This window comes from Achroia grisella, unplaced genomic scaffold (genome assembly GCF_030625045.1).
Source record: "Achroia grisella isolate CSIRO2021 unplaced genomic scaffold, CSIRO_AGI_Agris_v1 utg546, whole genome shotgun sequence".
NCBI lineage: Eukaryota > Metazoa > Arthropoda > Insecta > Lepidoptera > Pyralidae > Achroia > Achroia grisella.
This window is the reverse complement of record NW_026712931.1, coordinates 3,683,160-3,703,845: the sequence shown is the minus strand read 5'-3', so window position 1 is coordinate 3,703,845 and position 20,686 is coordinate 3,683,160. Positions and strand designations below refer to the sequence as shown.

The window sequence follows — 20,686 nt, the reverse complement described above, 5'->3', positions numbered from 1 at the left end:
AACAGACAAGTACAATAGACTTTCAACCAACAACCTCTTCAAGTCAACTGTAAGTTATAAGAAATAATAAAGATATGGCTTATTGAAAATTTAGAAAGGAGTTGTAGTCTACAAATATAATGAAATTGTAGCAGGCCTAGATCATCATTATCATTACATAGTATAAAATAAAGTTGCTGTCGCTGTCTGTCCGTCCCTATGTATGATTAAATTTGGTTGGTTCACCCAAAAATAATACTTTAATTTTTTATTATGTAGCATTAATACAATAGTATACATACAACCCTAAATTTGACCCATCTATCACCAATCCCTATTTTTTAATAGCGATTGTGCCTACACTTGTAATACATATTTCTGTCGACACTTGAGACCCTTCTATTAGTTTAGATTTCCACTAATATAGATTTAAATGTATAATCTACATCCCGACTTCGCGTCGACTGTACGCGTTATCAATAAGCCATGTAGCACACTACCAATAAACTTAATAATGTACAATACATCGTGCAACCATTTTACCGGTATACTCACTACCTACATACTACAATAAATAAAATATTATGTAGCGCCACCTCGTCACAACATATATAACGCTACAGTGATGAGCATAACCACCACGCTACACGATATTAATTTATATGGCAAAACGTTTTGTCTAAGTATAATGTACCTCGGCGACTATTATCTCAGATGGGGTTTTTTAATGGTTAGTTAGTTTACCACGATGGTAAACCCACCAAGAATGATGGTTTCCAGGGATGAACACGCGGTTCCCCTGGAAACCATCACGATAAAGTCAACCTGACATGGTACATAGCTAGCAATGGGATCAGTCCAGATTACTAAAAATCCCAGATGGGTTAGAGATCTGTAATCAGAGAAGTTCTCGATGTGATGAACAAAACGCTTGACATTCCCACATTTATCTGTGTAATTTGAATTCAAGGTGAATCTGAACTTTTTTTTTCTCCTCCATCTTTGGCTTTGCCTTCGCATTTAGCCAATATCAAAGTTAGGGAAATATACGGAATAGAACGGAATTTTGTAGGATAAAGGATTGGTCAGGTTTATGATGTTTACAATGTATATATATATATATGGATATATTTACAAATTTAAATTATATGAAATAAATGTGGCTAATATTTTATATACATCGGTATCGCTATTATGTAATAAACAATTAATAGATGTAAGAAGTGGGACACGGATCAGGAGTTGGGAAATGAATTCAGAGCGATCATATAGAGGGCAGGAGAAAAACACGTGATTGACATCTCCATACGCTCCACAAGCACACGTAGGGTTAGAAACAATATTAAATTTGTATAGATTTGCTGGTGTACATACATGTCCCAATCGAAGCCTGCAAATAACTGATGTGGTTTTTTTATTAAATTTAAATTTACTAAACCAAGGTTTATATATCTTATATCTAGTACAAGAAACTATTCCTAGTTTCTTGTACTAGTCTATAATTCTTCCCCTTTTCAGTTTCAATTGTCCAAAGCCGATTCCAATCCTCATACAGGTATATTTTTGACAACAAGGTCTAGTACAGTAATTGACATAAATGGGAATAAATCGCCATCGCGAACAGCATCATTAGCAAGTTGATCAGCTTTTTTATTACCAGATATACCAAGATGGTGTGGTATCCAAGCGAAGTGAACATTTAATTGTAATGATAAGCATTGAGAGAGTAGGTGAATCTCAACTTAATTTCACAAAACTATTCGACGTGGGCCCGACTCGAACTCACATGATGCTGTCTCTTCGAAGTAATAAACAAAAAACTCTAATTACATCCAATTTTTTTAGTCAAATAATTTTCTATAGAAATAGTCTGTTTATGAATTTTATTAGAATGGGCCACCGACCTGCGCTGATGGTAGTTTTATGCTGACGGAGCACCGGTGGAGGATAGTTGGATGAGCATGAAATTAATCCATAATAGTGAATTTCCTATGTATTAACCACAATGGCTTCCGGGAGTGGCCATGTAGAAATCGACCTGATAGAGTAGACACATTGCTAACACTAGTACCTAGTAGGAATTATTAGCTATATAATTCCTTCCCAGCCTGTAGAATATTTACAAAAGTTATACCATCTTTATATTGCCAGAAAATACATATCTTAGATGGCCTCGGTGGTCTAGCAGTTCAGCATACCGCCTCGCTTCCGATGGTCACGGATACGATTCCTCCCACTGTACACTGTACAGACATTGGTATTAATGAGTAGTAGTAGGATTGTTTGTATCGTTCTACGGGTTTTTAATGTATAATAATATGTGTTTAAAAAATGTATTTATATCAGTTGACTAGTACCCATAACAAAAGCTCTGCTCAGCTTGAAACTAGATAGCGCTGCGAATTGTCCAAAGATTGTCTGCAACCATGTTGTAATCTATATATTTTTTACGCAACATGTATGTCTATTTATTTAGGACAACTTATACTCCGCGGATACCCATGATTCCTACAGATTTACACTTTAAACTGACTATTAAATATCCCGTCAAGATTTTGTTGCATTAGTACTAATAAGTACCAGGCTCAAGCATTCCCTCTAGTGGGAATTGACCTAAGATAGCAGAGATTTTTCCCATGGGCAGTTATATATTGGCTGAACTCAGGTTGGAACTCCTGAAAGATAATACATTTTGATCCCACATAATAACATTACATCTAATATATAATAGTATATACAGAGAAGTTGATAATATAGCCAAATTGGCTTAGTCAGGAAATCAATCATAGCACTCGAGTACTAACCAAAACACACTCAATTTCACCACATGCAAAAATGATTATCGTCCAACATTTATTTATTTATGCATACAACATAGTAGGCATGGGTCAGCTAGTATTTAGTAAATTAGATTCCCTTTTTAAAACTAATTGCAATCATTGTATTCTTAAGGGTGTACAGAAACAGGCATAAAAATTATTTAAATTTAGTAATTTTAACTTTTTAATAGATGATGATAAAATAATTGTATTATTATATTTCATTTTTAACAATAAATAAAAAAACCTTTAGAAATGTGGCAAACAAACTTTACCAGCAAATAATTCAGAAATAACAGTTATCCATAATGAGAGTACAAATAATATATATGAGATTCCAACTTGATGGCTATTTGGGAGTTGGTATGGTTGACCTCCAATCTCATCTACATGGAAACCCATTGGAAATATTACTGCTGCCAGGCAGAAAACCACCACTGAAACAGAAAATTGAAATAAATAACAGAAGCATAATTGACATAGTTTTGTGAAACATATCACATTTTGGCACAATTATTTTCATTTTCAAAATTACAATCTACATGAAGCTGATTTCTAAAATCATCTGTATATTATAATGTAATGGACACATGCAGTAAAATTATAAAGTTTAGAAATTTTATCATTTCTGTTTTCACACACCTATACAGACATTGAAATATCAAACTATTGCAACTTGCATAAACACATAAAATGCATTTGTAATAATAATAATCATGTTGAGTTCTATTATTTAGTATAGTTCTATTTTCTTGTATAAAAAGTTTGATATTTTAATGTCTGTACAGGTGTGTGAAAACAGAAATGATAAAATTTCTCAACTTTATAATTTTACTGCATGTGTTCATTTGAGTAAAATTTGACATTTTATATTAAGAATAATATTTGATGTTGGTAACTAGTTGTGCTTAATAAGAGATGCTTATATAAGAGATATAATAAGATATTTGTTAGTGTTTATTGTTAAACCATTTTTATTAAATTTATACATAAAATTAAAGTTTACCAGAATGTAAAGAAATTTATACATCAAATTAAAAAAATATCTCTTACTTGCTGCAAATCCAACCCAACGAGCATATGGGATCACATTTCTATCAAAATGACTGGATGCTAAAAGTATCACAGTAGTAGTAATACATATGCATCCAATGAAGATGCAAATTAATGCTAATAACCATTCAGGTTGTAGGTCTGGGGTGAAACAAACTTGAGGTCTGTTATATAATGTCATACATGACCACATCAATCCAAGTCGAGTATCACCTTTAAAAAGAAAACTTATATTCCAATAAAGCATAAACTGTTTGCATACATTACATATCATGATAGAATAAGTACTATAATTACTTGTGATTAAACATCTACCCATCAAAACATTCAAATGTAATAAATATACCAAGACTCTCATCATAACTTCTCTATCTATAGTAAGTTGTAAAATTTAATGTAGTTAGGTCCCTAATTCTAGAAAACCCTATTAAAGCTGCAGAGCTGGTCAGGTGAAGTAGAGCGATAGACTGGATAATAATCCTATTATTTATGCCTAGCCATCAAACAATTATACCTAATTGCTAGCCATTATATAAATTGATGTTACTAAAATAAATGTGGTTGGAGTTCTTATCAATTTATGTCATCTTCTAGAAAGGACTACATGGAGGTCGAACATTTGATCAACTTGTAACAGTTTTTTCTCAATAAGACTTTTCCCAGTCAATTACTAAAAGTATAAAATTTCTCTGAAACAGGCAAAACATGCCTTTAAATTAAGGCTTGCTTTACTGAGGTATTCCTTACTCTGCCTTATGAACTTATAAAATTCGGGAAATGTACTTGTAATGTTTTTGGTGGATAATAACAATGTTAAAAATTTTACCTCCTACATCTGTTATAATCCAATCAGGCATAGCCAGGCTAACTATTGCGAATACATCAGCAGTCATGAAAAGTGTTCCTGAGATTACTGTCAGTTTATCCATATTAAAATTTTCAGGACAGTACAAGTAAATATATTAGTGTAATGTGACCATTACATTTGTCGTAGCGTACTTGGCATCTTATTTTTCCATTAAACTTATAAGTATAAATTGTTTATTAACGTAAAAAACGACACATTTATAAATTTATAACATATGAAGGAACATAATTAATAAACAAAGAATAGTGTTGTAAAAATATCGATTTAATCAATAATTACTTATTCGACTTATTCGAATCATCATCATCATCGCATCCCGGAAACCGTCTACTGCTGGACATAGGCCTCCCCTCTCCATCCATTCCATCTTATTCGAATACTTAATCTATATTTAAAACAATCTAAATGCCAATGCGCGTTTTTTATTTTCGATTAATTTCAATACTTATTTTCAATTATTTTGTGATTGTGATAATGCACTTAGTTGTTTAATCTCTATTATTTATTTTTTATTTTAGTTTGTGCATATAAAGTTAGGTTTTATTGGTAAGTTTTTTCCCAATTGGCAATAGGCTGGTTTTTGCCAATTATATTAGCGGCAATTGAAAGTAACGCGTTAAAGTGAAAAAGGACGTAGGAAATCAAAGTTTAATAAAATGAGTAATGGAATGGTAAGAGGAACCGAAAACTAGTTATAAGTAAAGATGTATACAAATTTCAATCTGTATTGTTAATATAATGTACATTTTTAATTAATCAAATATTTTTTCTACAACTCTACTACTGACAATTCGGACATCCATTCGTCGGATCGTAGTCGTTCGCGACTTGAATCGCTTAATATAGTTCGACGCTCACTACGTTATAGTTCGTTCGCTCTCCTGCAGTATTGTTAAAACCTTCTTGATTCTATCACAGGAGATAGGTTATCCATCACATGCCAATTTATGTAATTAAAAAAAAAAACAATTTCAAACATAAAATTTTCGTGATGATAATTATTTTATATATGTTTTCACGAAAAATTCATATGACCAATAACTTAATATTATGAATATCATTATTTACAGAGCCGCGCAACATGGTTAATGGGAAAGATATGATATGGTATGGCTATAAACGGCCACAAAGTTACATGAATTAATGAATAACTAATAATAAGAAGTAATTTGTGTATACATAAATGAAAAAATAAAATGAACTTAGATCTCGATTGTAGATTCTTACACTTTTTATTTTTAATATCACTGAATAAATTACTATTTTCCTGTTTTGTATACCTATACATATAAATAAAATTGGAGTGTCTGTTTGTAATATTGAAATAATATTTTTTACTGCATGCAGATGAATTTAAATACATACATACACCAAAATAACATTTTTTACAATTTTTGTCTGTCTGTCTATTTGTTCCGGCTAATCTCTGAAATGAAATGACGGGACTTTTTGGCAGGTGCTGATGTAATAAGGAGTAATTTAAACTACTTTTATTTTAGAAAAATAAAGTTAAATTCCACACGGACGAAGTCGCGGGAACAGCTAGTTTATAATATATTTCTTAAATAAACTATTTATCTTAAAACTTTTAACTTTTTCAAGAAGACATTTTCTATTATGTTTAGGCCGTAAATATGAGTTGTGTTTTTTTTACAAGTAATATATACTATAATATTTTATCAAACGAACTACTTCTTTCCTGAACCACACAACAGTTGACAAAACTAGCGTCGACATGTGATCATAAAAATATGAACTTTGGAATTATATATATCAAAGTACTTTATCATTGGTAATAATTTATAGCTGTAGTAAATGTGATAATTGATATTTATCTTTATTGTTATTTTTATAAATATATAGATTATTTTAAATAGTACTTAAAATACTAACTACTAACTAACTACTCTAGAAATCGTTCATAACAGTTAACACTATTTTTCGGTATAATTCCAGTTAAAAGATAACTATTATTTTAACGTTATAAAATAATTCCTTGTTCTAATTTGTTATCATGATACGTTCCAAACTATTGTCCAAATCTTTAAGCATAATATATCCCTCTAATGTGAGTGCAAAGGAAGTACATAATGGCAGATTAAATGGGAAGGTAGCAATAGTAACAGCTTCAACTGATGGGTGAGCAAAAAACGGTTCCAAAAAATTAAATTATATTTTAAAAGTATTCAGTTGTGTATCTGTATATATTTTTTGTTATCAGCATTGGTTATGCTATTGCTAAGAAACTAGGGAATGAAGGAGCAGCTGTAATTGTTAGCAGTAGAAAAGAAGAGAATGTAAGAAATGCTGTCAAGAGTTTGCGTGATGAGGGTATCACTGCTGAAGGAGTTGTGTGTCATGTAGCCAATAAAGAGCATAGGCAAAAGTTATTTGAAATTGTAAGTAGTCTGCTTGCTTAATACAGACAATTCTATTTATTTGAATATAATTATGTCAAATACACACATAAACACATTTTTTCCATGATAATGCTCTAATGAGCATTTTGAGTAGTCTTTTGAGCTTTCATTATTTCATCAAAGGATGCATTTTAGATACATACTTGTACTATTGTATTAAGTTCCTGTTACAGATTTATTACCTACTGCTTCTTACCTGAGTATAGTACTGGGAATTTATTGCTAAGCTTTTAGTTATTACTGAGCTTTTGGTGTGTTATGCAAAATTAATGTAGCCATCCATCCTGCTTTGACCAACAATCTCACTTTCAAGTTGTCTGTCACATTAACTAACATGCACATGTAATGTGGACTCTATTCTCCACAATTAGCCTCTCATTTGGGCTGTTGTATGTGTCACACAACATACAAGTCCAGTAAAAATGTCTCATTTTTGCAGATTTTCTTAGATCCTAATTTGATTAATTGATTTAATAAATTTCATTTCAAATATTAATATGCATGTATAATAATAATATACACTACACACAATGCCATCTAAGTCCCAAGCTAAGCAGAGCTTGTATTATGGGTACTAGATATCTGATATACATACATAGATGCATTTTTTTTTGTAATTAAATACATATTGTACATAGAGCACATGCAGACCGATACAAACAGGCATACTCATGAATACAAATGTTTGTACCGTGCAAGGACTCGAACGAGCGACCATCAGATAGTAAAGCGGTATACTAAACCACTAGCACTACCAAGGCTGTCAATATGAAACTGGAAATGAATATTCATATACCTGATACCTTTTGTAAAAGTTTTGAGATATTATAATATATACATATCAATAATAATATATATGTATACATAATCTATATAAAGTAGGAGCACTAGGTAGTCTATAAATTTTTAACAAGCTGCACCCGCGACTTCGGCCGCGGGGAATTTAACTATATTATTCTAAAAAAATATAGCCTAAGTTACTCCTTATTACATCAGCTACCTGCCAATAAAAGTCCCGTCAAAATCGGTCCAGCCATTTCAGAGATTAGCCGGAACAAACAGACAAACAGACAAAAAAAATTATTTTGGTGTATGTATCGTGTTAATGTCGTTCATATGCATGTAGTAAAAAACAGTTATTTCAGTTATTACAAGCAGGCAATACAATTTTATTTATATGTATAGATAATATAAAACCTAACCAATTTTACAATACGAATGTATTCCAGTATTAGTTCGAAGCCTACATGCATAATTTACAAAACACAGAAAGCACCCAGACCAATAAAAACAATCATATCATGAATACAAATGTATGCATTGTGCAAATAATCAAACCCACAATCAACAGATGTAAAGTAGTATGTTATATGGCTAAACTACTTAGGCTGTCAAATATTAAATATCAAGTGATTTCGATTTTGTCTGTCCATATATAGTAAGGTATTTTTTTACTAAAGCTTTATTGTACTGTCTGTACTGTTTAAATAACTAATGCAACAAAATATTTCACACATTTTAATATTAATGAAATGGCTTTCATGTATCTATTATAATACATTTATCCAATGGTAACCAAAGCCATTCTTATAATCTTTATCTATATTGTATATATAATATAATAATATATTATCTTTACATATAATAAAATCTGAAAATAGTGAAGAGCCAAAAACTGTATGTTGTTTATTTGTGCGTATAATGTGTGTGTTTACGTAAAAGTAAACGTTTAAAGTATTTCATTAGGACATCCTCTGATAGTTACAACTCAGAATTCGTAACGATGTGGTCGTCACATAAGGGTACATGAAAGATGTGGAAGTCCTTGAAGTAGTTGCCATAGCCGGAATAATTAGAACAGTATCGTCATTCATCATAAGTTGTTTATTTGTGCGTAACACACATCGTTACGAATTCTGAGTTGTAACTATCAGAGGATGTCCTAATGAAATACTTTTAACTATATTTTATATTTCAGGCTAACAGTAAATATGGTGGTCTTGATATTCTGATATCAAATGCTGCAGTGAATCCAACTGTTGCACCAATTCTAGAGGTAAATTAACTATCTATATGTATTATTGAAATTTAGCCTCTACATATGTACTCTTTCCTTATTATGTTGTACTGTTCACCATTGTGACGGTGCCATTGCACTCATTAGACGGATATTTCTTGGTACACACTCTATTATTATTTAATATTTTCATCAATAACTAATTAATTAATAAAATATCATGATCTAGTATATATATATATTTTTGTCAATATGATAAAATTTGTAATACCAAGTTGGTGCATTAGTCTTTTTTAATGACGATTTATCATTAAAATAACACATAATTCAAAAACGCAATATTCACTACATAAGTATCCAATTTAGTTATTTTTTGTGATAATGAATGATGTAATAGAAGAATAAAATCCCCCATTAAAATTATAATAAAATATTGATAATTTATATACACTGACGTATCTACGTAATCTACGTAATAAATCGGCACGACCTCCACGCTGCTTCATTTAATATCTCGTTTACCTTGAATCCTTCGTGTGTTAATCGGTACATGTTATTTACAGACACCTGAAGACGCGTGGGATAAAATATTTGATACCAACGTGAAATGTGCATGGTTATTGGCTAAGGAAGCGTACCCAGAACTGATTAAAAGAGGTGGTGGAAGTATTGTATTCATTGCGTCAATTGCTGGTTATCAACCTATGTTTGTAAGTATATAAATGTAATAAATGATACGTATATTAGTTATACTTATACATATAGAAGAATCTTGCGCCTGAATATATTAAGATTTAAACTGTAGATGTTACAAGTTAACAAAAAGGCACAAAATGCACAAAAGTTCGCCTCACATCCAGGCGGCATGTAAAATTACAATTCTTCTTAATGACTTACAAATTAATAAACAGAATATTAAATGATTAAATGTTACGTCAATCCTAACAAACAGTAACAGCATTTTTACGAACCATTCGTGTAGTTCTATTTTAAACCAATTTAATTTGAAACTAAAGGTAACACAAATGTCTCTGTGACTAATGCCGTCAAAATTGGAAGTGATCACCGGATTGTAAGAGGCACATTGAATCTGAATCTGAAACTCGAACGATCCCGACTGATGAAATCTACGCTCCGCCCTACACCTATACAGATCCAAAACCCCGAAAGCTTTCAGCTAGAATTGCAAAACCGTTTCGAAAGCCTTGGTGACTGCGTTGACGTGGACGATTACAACAACAGGTTCGTGGAAACTGTCCGTGCGGCTGGGTCTAAGCACTTCAAAACCCGCCGCGCAGAAAGAACCGGAAAAATATCTATCTCTACCCTCAAATTGATGGATGAAAGGCGAAGTATGGTCCTGCAGTCTCCGACTGACGTTTCCCAGTATCGGCAACTTAGCAGCAGATCTCTAAGTCCTTGACTCGTGACTTACGCTACTTTAACACAAATTGTGTAAAAGAGGCTATTGAGAGAAACAAGGGCTCAAAAGTCTTTAACAGGGATCTGGCTGCCGGACAGAGCCAGCTGACGCGACTTAAGACGGATGACGGCAGGATCGTATCGTCTAAACCCGAACTTTTGAGGGAAATTGAGAAGTTCTATGGACAGTTATACACGACAACACGGGCACCTGTTAGCAACACGGCGAAAGACCCTAGAGCCAAATTAACCCGACACTATACCGAAGATATCCCGGACGTCAGCCTGTACGAGATTGGTATGGCTCTTAAACAACTTAAAAACAACAAGGCGCCGGGCGATGATGGAGTTACTGCTGAGCTTCTGAGGGCTGGAGGTAGACCTGTTCTACGAATCCTCCAGAAGCTATTCAACTCCGTCATCCTCGAGGGCAAAACGCCTCAAGCATGGCAAAGGGGTGTGGTGGTTCTGTTCTTCAAGAAGGGAGACAAATCGCTTCTGAAGAATTTCAGACCCGTAACACTGCTGAGCCATGTTTATAAGTTGTTTTCAAGAGTCATCACTAATCGTCTCGCGCGCAGGTTTGACGACTTCCAGCCTCCCGAACAAGCCGGGTTCCGAAAAGGCTTCAGTACCATAGACCACATTCATACGTTGCGGCAGGTAATTCAGAAGACCGAAGAATACAACCTGCCACTTTGCTTGGCGTTTGTGGACTATGAAAAAGCCTTTGATTCGATCGAGACGTGGGCTGTGCTACAGTCTCTCCAGTGGTGCCAAATTGACTATCGATATATCGAAGCGTTGAAATGTTTGTATGAAAACGCCACTATGTCAGTTCGCCTCCACGACCAGAATTCGAAGCCTATCCAACTGCAGCGAGGTGTCAGACAAGGCGATGTCATATCGCCAAAGCTGTTTACCGCTGCGTTGGAAGATGTCTTCAAGCTTCTGGACTGGAGCGGGCTGGGCATCAACATTAACGGTGAGTACATCAATCACCTTCGATTTGCCGACGATGACCACGAGGTCATGGCTGAGACCCTGGAAGACCTAAGCAAAATGCTCGAAGACCTCAGTAGAGTCTCACAATGAGTGGGTCTTAAAATGAACATGGACAAGACGAAAATTATGTCAAACGTCCTTGTCGTACCTGCTCCCGTAAAAATCGGAGATTCTACACTCGAAATTGTCGATCACTACTTATACTTAGGGCAAACTATCCAGCTAGGTAGATCCAATTTCGAGAAAGAGGTCAATCGTCGAATCCAACTCGGATGGGCAGCGTTCGGGAAGCTCCGATATATCTTTTCGTCCAAATTTCCGCAGTATCTCAAGACGAAGGTTTACGACTAATGTGTGTTGCCAGTGATGACTTACGGAACAGAGACGTGGTCGCTAAGTATGGGCTCCATCAACAAGCTCAGAGTCACTCAGAGGGCAATGGAGAGGGCTATGCTCGGAGTTACTCTGCGTGATCGAATCAGAAATGAGGAGATCCGCAGAAGAACCAGAGTGACCGACATAGCCCGAAGAATTGCGACTCTGAAGTGGCAATGGGCAGGGCACATAGCTCGTAGGACAAATGGCCGTTGGGGCAGTAAAGTCCTCGAGTGGCGACCACGAATCGGAAGACGCAGCGTGGGAAGGCCTCTAGCAAGGTGGACCGACGATCTGGTCAAGATCGCTGGAAGGCATTGGATGCGAGCAGCGCAGGACCGATCGTCGTGGAGACCTTTGGGGGAGGCCTATGTCCAGCAGTGGACGTCTTCCGGGCTGCGATGATGATGATGATTATGATGGTAACAGAAATATCCACTATTGTTTAGGTCATAACAGCAACGAAGCCGTCATTATCCGAGTCCACTCGCACATGGCTGGTTTTAGTATTAGAGCAAGAGCCCACGACTGCCAGTCATACGTCATTTTAGTAAACGTGAAAGTTCTTGTATGTGTGTCCCCAACACAGGTAAGAACGATCCCCAAACATGACACCTGGATCGTGGTTCCTTTGGCAGGTACCAGGTAACAAAGGTGTAAAAAAATTCATATCAAATTCGTTATTTTAAGATGCTCCATTTTTTCACATATTGCTCGTAACAGTATTATAACTTGCTCTGCTCGTTGCCAGACCCTTAGTGTGGTTCCAACCCCCCACCGGACCCCCCTAAACTGTACTATTTTATAAATAAACTTACGTCATTTTAATAAAGCTGAAATTTATATATATTAATGAGAGTTCTCTCAAACTGAGTTTCCTAAATTGCCAGACAGTTACTGTTACGAGCAATATGTGAAAAAATGTTTATTAAAATGACGTATGTCTGGCAGTCGTGGGCTCTTGGGCTATATCATTCGATTAAATAATACGTAAATATCTTCTAATCTAATTGTTTGCAGTGTATTCATGCGAAAGATCGCATATGCCTTTTGCCATAGGGCCATCAACCGTTCACAAAACACACTCGTTCCGACTACATTACCTAGTCCTCAATTTTCAGATTATAAAAAACAAAGATTATTTATCCGTTTATGAACCATGTCCATTTTAATTTCTGTAGAGTATTCGTACATGTATCTTGCATTTTTTTAATAATTAATTTACTATATTATTTTAGCCTTTAGGTGCCTACAGCGTAAGCAAAACAACATTGCTGGGATTAACGAAATCAATCGCTAGTGAAGTCGTCCATGACAACATTAGAGTTAACTGTGTTGCTCCTGGAATTGTAGCTACGAAATTTGCCTCTGCGGTAAGTTGTATATTTATTTTATTGCATATATTAGTTATAGCCTACATAACTGTTTTTACTCCTTTGACTTTTGTGTGTAATATAATAATGTAAGCGCGTAATAATTTAAAATGTTCGTGAGTTTGCTCTGTGATATCTCTTTGAACTCACGAGAAACTTCAAATAAGTGAAGTGGTGTAGTGGTTCTGTGTCCTCATGGAAATAGCAAAACTAAACTACTTCATATATATTTTTTGATATGGAAGAGTAAATCTCGAGACGGCCTCGGTGGTCTAGCGGTTTGACACACTGCCTCGCACGGTACAAACATTTGTATTCATGAGTACGATTGTTTATATCGGTCTGGGTGTTTCCTATGTATAATATATATATCTATGTATTTACGAAAAAAAAATATCTATGTATTTCTATCAGTTATCTCTAGTACCCATAACACAAGCTTTAGCTAGCTTAACTGGGGTGTAGATTGCTGTGTGCATTGTCCTGAGATTATTGTCGGTATTATTTTCAGTGGGTACTAAATATTATCTATCGTGTGGGGTTAGTGACTTGGATATTGTAGTTATTCTAGTTATATTTACTCCAGTCGGCCGCAGTTATTAGTGCCTAAACATAACGACTGCATGATGATGTCAATATCTATCATTGATAAACCTTTGATCAATGTGTATCGCTTTATTTATATAATAGCTTTTAAATCTATTATTGGGTGATTTATCACCGTAATAGAACCCAAAACTAGATCCTAAAATTTTTGTCTCTTAATCTCAAAAATGGGTTAACCAATTTGGGACATTTGTGATAAGTTAAATATAATATAACTTTTTTCCAATCGGTTTACAAATATATTATATACAAAAGTTATGTAAGGATGTCACGGCTTCTGCTAGTTAAAAATAAAATATGTTAAATAATCTTTTTTTTTATTGTACTTAGATCACGAGCTCGGAAGCAGCCGCAGAGAAAAGTTTGTCTATAGTACCGATGAATAGATTTGGGAAACCGTCAGAAATAGCAAACGCTGTAGCTTTCTTGTCATCTGACGAGGCCAGTTACATTACAGGGGAAACTATAGTTGTAGCAGGCGGAGCAGTTGCTCATTTGTAAATCGATATTGTTCACTACTCAAATATTGAAGTTATGACGGATCTAATGCACTAATTTTATTACTGAACTATGGACCCCATTACCTGAATAGTTGTGGCCTGCGCCTTTCACCTGTTGTTTTTTTATATAACTACTTTTTTTTTGCACAAAATTATACGCGAATCACTAAATAAAATCAATAAATAAAGCTTGCCAACTCAAGCCATACATATTGAAGTGTTAAACGTTTGTTTTAGATAAACACGTAACTGAAAAACATTGATATGAACAACAGTATACCCAAAAAAATTAAAAAATGTGCAAGACATTGGAATTATAATGAATTTTTAGGTAATAAAACAAGTAGAATGGTACGTAATTAGTTACGTCAAAATTTCGATTGAAAATATTCCTATCACACTTGGGTGAGAGGAGAATACAGAATGAACTGAAGAATATCTACATCGCAATTTTATAACGTGGAGACACACTTCTCTTAATACTTACGTAATTAAAGTTATTATCCCTTTTTTAATGCAGTTTATTAAATCAGTTTAACTTTGCAATCAATATTATTATAGATTTAATATTCTTTCAAGCATCATAATTAAAAAATATTACAGGTGAATTCTGTTATAGTATGAGGTACCTGAGATATGTTTATGATTGAAACATGAATACAGAATATGATGCTAATATGCTTTGGGTTAAGGTCAAATCAAATTATAACATGATGTTCAAGACCGTGGTAGATCCGTCATTATGTCAGTCCATATTTAATTATTACTAAGGTCTATTAATAACTATTAAACTTGGTGGTGTTTGTTTTTGTATCAAACTAAGGATGTTAATCATTTCTGTTACAAATTATTATTTTTACAAATGTTTTTTATGCTTTTTTATTTTATTGTAAGGGGTTTTTTTTCTTACGGGTGATAATGGACCGGTGCACCCACCTTCGCTAATGGTTTGCGCTGGCGGGGCGCATATGTAGGATGATAAGATGAGTATGAAGGCAGGTCAGCTAGTTTAGCTCATCGTGGTCAATTCGCCATTAATTTATCACGATTGTTTCCAGGTGGAACACGTGGATGTCAACCTGACATTGTACATTGCTAGCAATGTTGTTATTAGTCCAAATTAGTAACAATCTCTTTCCCACCCTATTGTAAGGGTAGGTATAAGATATCATATGGAATTGAGAGGTTATTTATCCCAGTTGTATCGACTGTATACACCTAAAAGATTGATATTCGTTTATAACATCTTAAATATGAAGTAACATTTTTAGATTTTGTTTTACCTGACACTTTCAATTCCTATTTCTGTTAAATTAAAACTTTAATGAGACATGTTGATAAAATATATTTTTGTATGTTACTAAGTGTAGGGTTGTTGCAATAAAACTGCATTTTTATTTAAAATGTATTATATTGTAATCAAAGCAACTTTGACGGTAGTTCTTATATTTAGCTTTAAAGATATTTTGGGACTTTCCAGTAATATGTATACATACTGAATTTAATAAAAAATATTACATGTTATATTTGTACTGTATTATTTTTAAACACTAATCCATCGAGATAGTACGTGTGTTAAAAGCCGATCGATCGAAATATTGATTAATTTTCACTTCTACGCACCAATACCAGGAAAGTTTCGTAATTCTAATTAGGAGTTCCAGAATTCACTTCAACTTCACCAGTCAGGTTCGTAAATGCAGCGCACTTTAGTGTCGGAAAGTGTATACTAAGACGCATGTGCCATATGTACACTTTGGTTGGAGATATGGCAGCGAAATTACAGGCTATTGAGGCATGACATCTCACTACAGAATGACAATGCATAGCAGGCATCACACGACGACGTATTGCTCGTTATGCTATTACCGTGCCTGTTATATGATGTGATGTTGTAACAATGTATGTATTCGTCGGTATCATCATCGTCATCAGATGAGCCGTCAGCTTGCTTACCATGCCAATGAATAATAGTAAAAATTATTTGTCGACGCGGTTCAGGGAAATAATTATGACACTGATACTAACAATAATGACGAATTTTCAACATCGTTGACTACATCATTATCATAATTATCGACCTTACCATCATCACCATCAGCAACACAGTAAGAAGTGAGACAGAGGCACCTATGCAACAAACTTTGTACAAAGTCTATTTCGTTCAAGTCCCTTCTTGTTCTAGCTGAACGAAGTGTAAGTTTCGTGAATTCCTTCAAAGTTCAAAATCTTATCAAGTAGGTACATACTATAAGACCTTTAAATTAATTATTTTATTACTAATTAATGCTAGCAATAATATTTATTTTACTGCTCACAATGAACCTTACACTGTAAATAAATCATGTTTCAACTTTGTGAGAGCCTGAACTTGGTCAAAACCTGTTACTCCTATAGTAATCATGAATATGCTCAGTTTACAATGATTTAAATCTATTTTTTTATTTAATTAATAAGTTAATTGATTAGAAAAATCGATTACTGCCCGCACTGCATAGCGTAAAATGTGTATTCTGTAGGTATATTTAAAGTATGATATAAATACAACATGTGATAATCAAAATACATTTATTATAAGTACCTGTTTAATTATTAGTGTCTATAAAAGATACAGTAATCTCTGAACCATCTGCACAAAATATCATACATTTATATTTTTCATAAATGTAGATGTACTCCGCATTTTCATTTATGAAAATTATGAAATTTACACTCGATGAAGAGACAACAAAATATGAAAGAAATTATGTAATTAGATGCAGATAGTTTATGACTCTCTAAGACTATAACAAAGTATGTAACTAACATTACTAGAATTTAATAAACGATGGTAATGTTCCTAATTTACACCGTGTTGGTTTGATAATATCATATTTTTCAGGTTCTTTATCATCAACTTTAGTATCTTTATAATATCTACAATCTGTCTCTTTACTATTTTCCTTTACGTTATTTGGTACCAAATTAGATGTGCCTGGTTGTACATGATTACGATTTCTAGTTACATGATCTGAATATTTATTAACTTTCAATTTATTAGACTTGTATTTACTTTCTACATTTAAAAGTTTTCTTTTATTACGTAAATTAACATGTCTGTTCAAACATTTATCACCCTTTTCACAATAGCCCTTAATAAAATCGGGACACACTTTAGTTTTCTCGTTTAATTTAACATGAAGATATGGGCACCCTTCCTTTGTGCACATTCCCTGTAAATAAAAGTAACAAGTGGGCATCTTTTTTAATGTCAGCTCGTGAGAAAGAAGACACAGCTTATCATGGCATATTCCTTTTAAGAATTTTCGACATATAGACACATGTTTTTTATCATGCATATATTCACATTTTCCATGTGCCATTCTTAAACATTTTCCATATTTTTTAAATAAAGGGCAAGGAATGTTGTTTTTCTTTAAATTTCCTTTTATATTTTTTATTTTAGAACTATTAACCACATGTTTAATATCCATTGGTGGTTTATTTATTTTTGAGTTTCTCATAGTAAATTTAGGTGACTCTGTATTATATTTAACAAATTTGAATTTACTGTTTTCTTTGTAGTATTTCTTATTAAAATGCTTGGTTCTATTAGCCTCACAGGGTATTTTCTTATCAATATTATTATGGTCTTCCAGTGCTTTTTTATTATTCATGTTTAGTCGAACTGATTTATATTTACTTATTTTGACTATAGTTCTAGTGTCATCTGAACTTTGAATACATTCTTGTTTATTTAGATTCTGTCTTACTATAGAATACCGGGATTTAGTAGTGGTGTGCTGCAAAATTGTCTTATCTTTATTTTGACATAATGATGAATCAAGGGCTTCATTTTGCAATTTACTATTATTACTCCAATTTCTATTAATTAATTCATTAGTACATTTGAAATCTTCTCCAGCTATCTGATTTCTATTAATAAAGTTAGGGTTGATATATATGTTTGTATTACTTTGCAAATTAATTCCATATTTAGGAAAATTTGGATTGACATGCATAATACTTTGAGGAGGCACTATTTGATTCTTCAGTTTTGTATTTTTGTTAAAATTTGGATTTATGAACACTTTTATGATGTTGCCTTTGTCCATATTTTCTTGATATTAAAGCAAGAAATATTGAAAATATTTATTGCCAACTTTACAGTTCACTTTATTAATATGTATAGTCTTAAGATTTTTATTCAACAAAATATCATTTAAATTGTCCAATATATTAATGAGCTGAGCTTTTTTATTTCCATTTAGCCATAATATGCTCATGTGAAAAGATGGATTCTGAAATTAAAATATATTTATTAATCAATTGGCATTAAACTATTTTACCTGTTTTATATTAATATTATACAGAATTTTCTTCTAGAATCTTTGACCCAAATTATAAGCACTGAATTTATTATTCTAATTTATAAGAAATTACTATAGTGTGTAATTAACCATAGTATATAGTGTAATTAAGCAGAGTTTGGTGGAAATTTTACTGAAGTTATTTAATATATAATTATGGTTCAAATTGTGAGTTGTGTTGTGACTGATAAGGACACAAATACATACCTCATAGAATGTTGGCAAATTATATTCTTTTAGTACATTATCAATTTTGTCTGTCATATGCATCAAATATTTCTTGCTGAAATGATCAACCTCTAGTGCAACAAATGTCCTAGTATTTTCTTCATTGCAGTAAATTTTAACAGAGTCATAAGACAATTTAAAACTGTAACAATAATTTACAGGAATAGCATAATATGAAAACATTAAAACTGTATCAAGAATTTACCTAGGTGCACAATTTCAATTGAATTATGAGAAACAATTTTATTACTTATATATATATTGGATAATATTGTTTATTCTTACATCAACATAAATTATCCAGCACAATCCATACCTTTCAAAGTCTGAGAGTATCTTCTGTAGTGTGGTACTAAATGAAGTAATCAAATGATATTGCAGTACAACAGTTTTTGATAAACTTATGTGAAAATCGTCACATTTATAACATGATCCATCAATTTCAAACACCTTTGCTTGTAATTTTTTAAATAGTTTTAAGAAATCCTCATCCTCTGTATCTGAAATAAGTATTGTTCAAAATAACAACACAATATTCTACACATATATATTTATAATAAGTAGTATGAGTATTATTTATTATATTAGTCTGGGTCTAATTTAATATGAAACTTTAATATATATCAGAACCACATTTTTTAACAGAGTTAAAAAATCTGGTTCTGATAGATGGTTCAAATCATCACCAAATAAAATTTATCAGAAACTGTGTGAAATATCAGAAACTGTAACCTGTTTTGTTGTCCTAAAAACTGACTAAATTTTAATAACTTTGACAACTCAAGGGCATTAATATGTATATATATATATATATATTGGCTATCCCGGCAAACAATGTTTTGCCTTAAAATAAAAAAAGAATTAGGGGTGGACTACTCCTAACATTTAGGAGGATGAAAAATAGATGTTGGCTGATTCTCAGACCTACACAATACACTCACAAAATTTCATGAGAATCGGTCAAGCCATTTCGGAAGAGTATGGGAATGAACACACACAAGAATTTTATATATAAGATATATATATATATATAGAGTATAATGCAAGTTTCTTGCTCATTGCTCTTGTGATGAGTGTGCGTTCTGAAAGACTGGTAGAATAAAAAAATATAACTATTCAATAGTGCTTATATTAAGTTTATTTGAGTAAGGATCAGTTCTATAAAACATAAAGTAGTAAATTATAAACATACACTGTATATAAACAAACGAAGACCAATTTCCTCTCACATGAGGAAAAGAACGCAATCGTCCTGCATGTAAGTCGCAGTTGTCAGTATAATTCTCAGTAGGGATAACTGGTACAGCGCTTAAATCTGGTAAACGTAATTTTAATCTGTAAAAGAAAGCATTTTCTGATTTCACAATATTGATTAGGGTAAAGCATATACTAAGTTGCGACTACCACTAAGATAATACTTTTTATTTTTTGTTGATTTTGTATCACAATCACTTTCTTCTGAATCGTATTCACAAAGAGAAGATAATGCAGACATTTGGATAGTACAATAAGAAAATGACATATATTTAGTCTCACCACAGATAACCTAATATTCTTGAGTATAGTCGTATTTTTTTTTTTCTCTTCTTTGGCAAGAGACTAGTGTTGCCTATTATGCCACTAAAAACAGGAAACGAGACGGGATAATGGAAAGGAACGGGTTAAATTTTGA

The 20,686-nt window shown here is 32.8% G+C and overlaps 4 protein-coding genes across 5 annotated transcripts; 1 reads left to right on the top strand and 3 right to left on the bottom strand.

Annotated features, from left to right (window-relative positions):
• Positions 1-2,953: 2,953 nt before the first annotated feature.
• Positions 2,954-4,954, bottom strand: LOC131848321 (uncharacterized protein C16orf52 homolog A). Of its 2 annotated transcripts, none has more exons than XM_059198137.1 (3): positions 4,678-4,954; positions 3,852-4,064; positions 2,954-3,235 (listed from the first exon to the last, which is right to left on the bottom strand). In XM_059198137.1, the coding sequence occupies exons 1-3, from the start codon at positions 4,778-4,780 to the stop codon at positions 3,048-3,050; spliced, it is 504 nt and encodes a 167-aa protein (XP_059054120.1). In that variant the 5' UTR covers positions 4,781-4,954; the 3' UTR covers positions 2,954-3,047. The 2 variants fall into 2 exon arrangements, with proteins under 2 accessions (XP_059054120.1, XP_059054121.1); XM_059198138.1 differs by having other exon boundaries at positions 3,852-4,078; positions 4,678-4,767.
• Positions 4,955-6,635: 1,681 nt separating this feature from the next.
• LOC131848320 (dehydrogenase/reductase SDR family member 4) lies at positions 6,636-14,599 on the top strand. The gene is made up of 6 exons (XM_059198136.1): positions 6,636-6,858; positions 6,941-7,118; positions 9,118-9,195; positions 9,720-9,866; positions 13,197-13,331; positions 14,268-14,599. The coding sequence occupies exons 1-6, from the start codon at positions 6,734-6,736 to the stop codon at positions 14,436-14,438; spliced, it is 834 nt and encodes a 277-aa protein (XP_059054119.1). The 5' UTR covers positions 6,636-6,733; the 3' UTR covers positions 14,439-14,599.
• Positions 14,600-16,988: 2,389 nt separating this feature from the next.
• Positions 16,989-18,531, bottom strand: LOC131848315 (uncharacterized). Its single transcript, XM_059198130.1, has one exon. The coding sequence runs from the start codon at positions 18,529-18,531 to the stop codon at positions 17,248-17,250; it is 1,284 nt and encodes a 427-aa protein (XP_059054113.1). The 3' UTR covers positions 16,989-17,247.
• A 12-nt stretch (positions 18,532-18,543) lies between these two features.
• On the bottom strand, positions 18,544-20,541 carry LOC131848317 (U6 snRNA phosphodiesterase 1). The gene is made up of 5 exons (XM_059198131.1): positions 20,433-20,541; positions 20,207-20,349; positions 19,331-19,514; positions 18,994-19,156; positions 18,544-18,717 (listed from the first exon to the last, which is right to left on the bottom strand). Exons 1-5 carry the CDS (start codon positions 20,534-20,536, stop codon positions 18,544-18,546), a joined length of 768 nt encoding a protein of 255 aa, XP_059054114.1. The 5' UTR covers positions 20,537-20,541.
• Between the last annotated feature and the right edge of the window lie 145 nt (positions 20,542-20,686).

Bases quoted from the DNA above. Each gene is read 5' to 3' on its own strand.
- LOC131848321 (XM_059198137.1), bottom strand. From the start codon at position 4,780: ATGGATAAACTGACAGTAATCTCAGGAACACTTTTCATGACTGCTGAT. The intron at 4,065-4,677 runs GTAAAATTTTTA...TTCTTTTTAAAG, and splicing joins GATTATAACAGATGTAGGAG to GTGATACTCGACTTGGATTG. The intron at 3,236-3,851 runs GTAAGAGATATT...TTTCTGTTTCAG, and splicing joins TTGGGTTGGATTTGCAGCAA to TGGTGGTTTTCTGCCTGGCA.
- LOC131848320 (XM_059198136.1), top strand. From the start codon at position 6,734: ATGATACGTTCCAAACTATTGTCCAAATCTTTAAGCATAATATATCCC. The intron at 6,859-6,940 runs GTGAGCAAAAAA...TTTTGTTATCAG, and splicing joins GTAACAGCTTCAACTGATGG to CATTGGTTATGCTATTGCTA. The intron at 7,119-9,117 runs GTAAGTAGTCTG...TTTATATTTCAG, and splicing joins GGCAAAAGTTATTTGAAATT to GCTAACAGTAAATATGGTGG.
- LOC131848315 (XM_059198130.1), bottom strand. From the start codon at position 18,531: ATGGACAAAGGCAACATCATAAAAGTGTTCATAAATCCAAATTTTAAC.
- LOC131848317 (XM_059198131.1), bottom strand. From the start codon at position 20,536: ATGTCATTTTCTTATTGTACTATCCAAATGTCTGCATTATCTTCTCTT. The intron at 20,350-20,432 runs GTATTATCTTAG...TTTCTTTTACAG, and splicing joins AAATCAACAAAAAATAAAAA to ATTAAAATTACGTTTACCAG. The intron at 18,718-18,993 runs GTATGTATTTGT...TTTTAATTTCAG, and splicing joins ATTTGCCAACATTCTATGAG to AATCCATCTTTTCACATGAG.